Below are 7,007 nucleotides of genomic sequence, written 5' to 3' on the forward strand. Positions count from 1 at the left end.
ATATATATATATATATATATAAAATGTGTGTGTGTATGTACAAACAAAGTGTCCCCAAAATATGTATACACACTTTAAACAATTGTAAAGTCGGTGTTTATTAAAATACATTTCATTTAAAAAATTTAATAGAATCTACGTACATTATTTTATTGTTTTATCAATGCCTGTTTTCAAACTGACATCTGTTCTGGTCCAGGTACTGCTGACAGTACGAAGCAATGGAGTCACAATCAAAACAATTCATTTGGTATTTGTGTGCATTCAAGTTCAATGGCTGCTCTCAAATCAGTGACTGTTGCAGGTTTCATAGCATAGACTTTGTCTTTTAGGTATCCCCATAAAAAAAAGTCTAGTTGTGTGATGTCTGGTGAATGTAGAGGGTATTCAATAAAACCCCTTCGTCCAATCCACCTGTTTGGTAAGATCTCATCAAGTAAGGATCTGACATTGCGATGGTAGTGTGGGGATGCCCCATTTTGCTGAAAATAAAACTCCTATCTTCAAAGTCTTCTCTAATGCTTGGCATGGCAGACTGTTGCAGCAAGTTTAAGTAAACGTGACCAGTCACAGTAGCGTAAGAAAAAAAAATGGTCCAATTTATCCTTTTGATGATAAGCCACACCACACTGTAACTCCTGGTAAATTAACATGGTGTTCCACCATAACATGTGGATTCTCAGGCCCCCAGTAGGTGCAATTGTGGCAGTTAATTGAGCAATTTAATTTGAATGTGGCCTCATCATTCCACACTATCTTTGTTGGAAAGTGTGCATCTTCTAGACATCGTGCCAAGTACCACTCACAATACTGCACTCTTCGGTCTAGATCATCGTCATTAATAGCATGGACTAATCTTGGAATGTAGCTTTTCCATTGACAACGCTTGAAAATGCGTTGGACAGACGATTTTGAAATACCTACTTTACGACTTGCTTGCCGCACAGATTTTCTTGGACTTTGGTGATATGTTTTCAGCACTCCTTCTTGCTTTGTGGGGGTTGTCAATGTTCATGGTCTTTCGGAATGCTTCTCGTGGACATTCTGAACAGTTCTATCTGCTTCAAACTTATCTCTAACCCTTTAGTGTTCAAACTGGACAAAATTAATTCCCCTTTAGTTGTTCAAGCTGGCCAAATCCGGCCGTATCCAACTGCTCTTCAAAATTAATAAAAAAAGAAACAAATCATGTTATTGAATTCTCATGGCTTTGAGATAATGCAAGATGAAGCCTTTCCCACCTTTATTCAAGTATAAATACTGTAAAATTATTTAGACCACATGGTTCTTTCAACACCTGAAGAGAAGTCTGTACCTTAGTTTTTAATGAAATGGCGTCAGCAAGTAGCAATTCCAACTGTGAAAGTTTTACTCTTGAAGATATAGAAAATATAAACGCAAATGAGTATTTTGTCTCCGGACGATTCTGATATTGATATTAGTGAATAGTTGTCAGACGAGGAAGATTTTGAGAACAAAAGTGATGAAAATGATATTGTAAACATAGCAACATGGTCAAGATTACAACACCAATCACTATTCCTGATTTCATAGGAAACACTGGTCCACAACACAATTTACCTCCTGATGCTCAACCATTGGACTATCTATTTTTATTTTTACCAGAAAGTTTTTTTGAAAATGTTACAGAGGAAACAAACAAATATGCACAACATATAATTTCTATTCACGAAAGAAATGATCCACTATGGCAGCCAACTTATACTGCGGAAATGAGAGCGTTTTTCACAATCAATATTATGTTTGGTGTTAAACAGCTTCCTCGACTGTGGAACTACTGGAGTCCTGATATAAAGTATGGTGATCCGTATATCTCAAGTATAATGTCAAAGATGAGGTATTCGAAAATATCTCAGTATTTACATTTAATTGATTCTGCTAATGCCCCCAGCAAAAACGACCCAAACTACAATCCCCTGTACAAAGTACGTCCTGTAATTGATTTACTCCTTAATAGTTATAAAACTGTGTATCTACCTGGGAAAAATCTCAGTGTAGATGAAGCCATGATAGGCTATAAGGGCAGAGTACATTTTCAGCAGTACATGCCTGCCAAACCCACTAAATGGGGGATCAAGATATGGGATGTTTGTGAATCAGACACTGGATACTGTGTAAACTTTGATGTTTACACAGGTAAAAAATATAATGGAAACAAACCATATGGATTGGGACATGATGTAGTATGGTCTCTTACTGAACCGTTTTACCACAGATCTGACACCTCTATTTTGACAGTTTTTTTTTTTTTCTTCAGTGACTTTGGCAGAAAATCTTACACGTGCAGTACTGTTATGGGCAACTGTAAAGGTTTACTCTGTGAAATGAAAACAAAATTTTAAAAAAAGAGGGGGCATTTTACAAATGCAAAAAGAAAATTTTTTAGTTATTGCTTTCAAAGACAAAAGATAGATTTTATTTCTATCTCCTAATGAACAACCTGGTGTTGGCGCTGAGGGGAAACCCTAGTGAATATTTGTTATAACAAATATATGGGTGGGGTTGATAAATCTGACCAATATCTGGCACATTACCCAGTTGGTTAACCTGGGAAGAAATGGTGGAGGTACATTTAGTGGTTTTTAGTTAATTTAACTATAGTTAATTCATATATTGTATATGTAAAAAGCCACAAGGTACCTCCGCCACCAAAGAACTACACCCATTTGAAATTTTGGGTTGACATCGCATCTCAGTTACTTGAGGGCTTTTCTTTGAGAAAGCACAGAACTGGGAGAAAAGCAAAATTAACTGAGGTGGATGTCAACAAAGAAAATATTGACTTTCATAAAGTCGAAAAGATAAATGGAAGAAAAAAATGTTTGCTGTGTTTGCTACAAAAAAGAAAAACTGCAAAAGGGTATCAGATTGAGACTTCGTATATGTGTTCCTTTTGCAAAGTACCCTTGTGTCAAGGGTTCTTTGGGCAGTTTCATGACAGAAATATGTCATAACTATATTATTTTGTAACTATATTATATTATCATATATTCCTTTTCATTTTATTATAAAAATATGTGAAATTAAGAAATACATATTAATTTTCAGTATGTTATTTCAAATGTGCTTGTGACATATTTTAACTTTTAATGGTAATTTCAGTGCAGTTTACCATGGAGAAAAATTGTTGCTTATAGTAAAAGCACCTTATCTACTCAGTGTCACCCTCTATTGAACTCCTTGACATGTTTCTGGATCTTTATTATTCCTCAGTTGAAGATACTAAATAGAGATAACCCTGACTGATTTGTGTGTGTTCAGGTGTGTATCATTCAGCATGTATACATGGAAATGTATACAGTAGAAAACAAAAAATATGCTTTCAAACAAAAAAAAAATCTTGTATTTTTCCATACAAATGCTGCTCTATCAGTCTTGCCATTGTAAATACAGAAAACTGGTAAGATTGGTCTATTAGAAACCTGTAACCAACAAGACTGTTGCTTACAAAACAATTAAAAAAACTATGTAAGCAATACCGAAGAATTGAAAATATTTGCTAAGATATTACCAACAATAAGTTAGTGCTAAAAATAACTGGTGGATCTCTGCCCAGTTAAATTATTTCAGCCAATGGGTATGGGCATTGTATAGTATTTAAGTGTATGATAGGTTAATAAAGTAGTGATTGGATGAATAGGTACAGAGATGGTGATATTAAGGTGGAAACTGGGTTTGGAGACGAGAAAATTTTCAGCTGATCTAAATTTTTGGAAAATAAGTCAAAGCAGTTAAGAATGGATCTTTACTTTAAAGCCAGCTGATGAAAGCAATGAATATGTTTCAATCTTGTGAGATTTCATCAGCGAAGCCTATTTACCTCAATTGGATAGTCATCTTAGTGAGACAACTTCTCTTGCAGTTGACTTATTAAAGAAAAGGGTATTGGTGGTGTCCTGTCCAAGCACAAACTTAAACTGCATCCTATCTGTTTCTAATTAGCTGTGTTATAACTCTTTCTGCCCCTTTCATAAAATGATCCGTCAATTTGGTATTTCTGTTGTTACTCCTTTCTGGAGAATCTCCTTTGCCCTTGAAGCAGTCTGTGACACTGCTGTTATGTTGGTCATTGGCAATAACATCTATTTGTATTACTTGATTGACAGTGTGAGTGACTAGAACAAGTCCTACTTTGCCAGACAGTCAGAGCATCTCTGTGATTATTCCTGATAGTTCCTCTGATTTCCCTTCTTTCATACCAATAATGACCCTTTCATCCATATAGCTGATAGTCCCTTTCTTTTGCACTCATTCTTTTCATTTAGTAATCTCTCATAGTAATATTCCCATGCCTTTTTCTCTACTTGCATCATTGAGGTTATGTTTATTGCTGTCATTACCTACACATTTCACAATTCAGAGTTCTTTGTACTTCTGGTCCTGAACTTTGCCAAACCTTTACCTTTAACTTCTTTTTTATTGCCTTTTATTATCCTTTGCTCCCCTTTTCATACATCTTGCCCATTTTTTTCCGGTAGGCTTTTATAGCTCTGCCTACTAAACCATTCTTCCAGCATGTCACTCTCTGTGTGGCTGAAACTTGCTCCATTCATGGATCTTGTTTGTGGCTCTCATCAGGTTGTCTCTAAGAGACTCCCAATTATCCTCTGTGTCACAGTTTTCTAACTTGTTTACCATTTCATTATAGACATCTCGTAGTACTTCTTTCCTTCTCCAGATTGTCTTCTGTCTCTGAATCTATCTAGCTCTAATCCTGATGTTTCTAACCACTAGTTTGTGTGGCACTGGAGAAATAGTCAATATTCACAACCAGCTGTCTATTCTGTTTCTTGGTGTGTTTGTATTAGTTGATCAGGTAGTTCATGGGCATTCTAATAATACTGAACTTGTATCAGAGAATTCCACAGGTTTTTATTGATTTTGTAACTTAGATTTCACATCATGAACTGGGTATATTTTATCTTGATACTACCACTAGAGAGACTATTTGTCTGGATTAAAACATGTCCTTTCTACACTGTATCAGTTTCAATTCAGAAATAATAATCGAGTGAAGAATGAGATGTAATGAACATCACATTACTTCTACTGGAATAGATAGGATATGTTGTAACTATTTGATTCAGTTTTTACTTTTTTTTTGTGTGTGTGTGTGTGGTGGTGTGGGTTACTCCCTTCACACAGGTCAGGGACCATATTTCACTAGTATGTTTCATTTTTGGCATGATTTCAACAAAATAGGCTTCCATGCACAAGTTTAATCCAAGGCTATGGTAGAATACACTTATCCAAGCATAGAAATATATTGTGAACTTTTATTACACTGCAGCTATGTCTGCAATTTCATGTTGTGTGGGTAGAGTATGGCAATGCAAGTGTGTTCATTTACTTATTTGCCTAGTCTGTTGTGATTTACTCAGAGGCTCATGTAATGGTCATTTTATAGTATAATACATAAGGTAGATTTAGTTAATGGGAGATTATCATGATATATCATAGGTAGAGGTAACCTGACACTGAAATTAAACCTTGAGAAGAAACTTGTTGCAACTGTTTTATATATATATTGACAATCTATTCCATCTCAATCACAAATTTTTTAATTAATTTTTTCTAACTAAACAGTTTGAAACTTTGAATACTGGTAGAATTTCTCACATAGAAAATGGTTTACTCTGAATAGTTTTGACAAAATTTCGTATTTTAGAAGTTATTTCGTGTTAAAGTTGTTGTATTTGGGTAATTTCAACCAATCAACGACGTGTATTCAGTTGAAGAAAGCTACTGCTGTTTACGATAGTAATTGAAGAGGAACAACTTGCAGGTCATCTCTACTAAATGTCACCACTCTGTTCTATTCATATGGCAAATTGCATTCCCTAGTCTTTCCCTCCCTTCTACACTATCAACTAGCAACCAACAAGTGAACTTGTCACTGCCACTGCAATTACTGTATTTTCTCGTGTATAAGCCACTATTTGTTTTGTTTTACCTTCATATTTTGATAATGTTATATTTTATCTACTAAAGACTTTCATATTGACGAAATGTGTTTGTTGTTGATTTCAGTAAAATAAAATCATGACAATAACAATACCAAATACAACTTTAATACAAAATAACTTCCAAAATACAAAATTTTATCAAAAACATTCAGAATAAACTGTGTTCTATGTGAGAATTCTACCAGTATTCAAAGTTCCAAACTGTTAATTTTTAAAAAAATCAATTAAAAAATCTGAGATTGAGATGGAATAGATCCATATATTGTTACTAAGGTCTGTTTAAACTGTTTAGTATTCAGATTATTGTTTAAATGTAATGCTTTATTCATTCACATTGTTTTGAATTAATCATGAAATATGTGGTAGTTTACTTTTAGAATGACATTGTAGAGTAGCTGTGAGGAGCCAGATTTGGTCAGTTTGAACATAAAGCAGATAGAATATTTTGTCCGGATATGACCAGTTTAAATGCTAAAGAGTTAATGTTGGTCTGGATCATATAGAAGTTACATTGAATTTAAAACGACATTGTAGTGATCTTTAATGCATTTAGGTCAATGGTTCTCAACCATGGTCCAAATGGCCCTCATGGGGAGGGGCAGGATCAAGCTAAGATTTTATTATTAAAATTTATCTGCAACTCTTTAAGGCAGTGCCCCAGCATGACTGCAGTCTGAAACATAAAAGATTAAAAAAATACTTGTACGATACTAAAAATATTTTAACAGAGTATTGTAGTTCGCTTGAAGCATTGTGTATTGTTTGTAAAGAATAAAAAGCTTAGAAAGGTATAACAATGCACTATAGAACAAAAAATGGACTATATACCTGTTGTAACTTGGTTATCTATAGTCCGATGATATTTCGGAATTAGAATTTCTTCTTCAGATCTTATTTGCTGGAGTCTTAATACAATTCCTAATGATATTTAATTATAAAAATGTAATGGTATTTTATTAAAATTTCAATTGGCTGTAGAGGTCCATCTGAGTAAAATAGGAATCATAGGGGTCCACAGAA

At 34.3% G+C, this 7,007-nt stretch overlaps 2 protein-coding genes across 2 annotated transcripts in view; both read left to right on the plus strand.

The window, feature by feature from the left end:
- The window catches only part of LOC106879584 (uncharacterized), a 57,895-nt gene that overhangs the window by 8,209 nt on the left and 42,679 nt on the right, over positions 1-7,007 (plus strand). The window lies entirely within an intron of this gene.
- Positions 1,734-2,363, plus strand: LOC106879583 (piggyBac transposable element-derived protein 4-like). The gene has a single exon (XM_014929218.1). The coding sequence runs from the start codon at positions 1,734-1,736 to the stop codon at positions 2,361-2,363; it is 630 nt and encodes a 209-aa protein (XP_014784704.1).

This window comes from Octopus bimaculoides, chromosome 15, assembly GCF_001194135.2.
Source record: "Octopus bimaculoides isolate UCB-OBI-ISO-001 chromosome 15, ASM119413v2, whole genome shotgun sequence".
Lineage (NCBI taxonomy): Eukaryota > Metazoa > Mollusca > Cephalopoda > Octopoda > Octopodidae > Octopus > Octopus bimaculoides.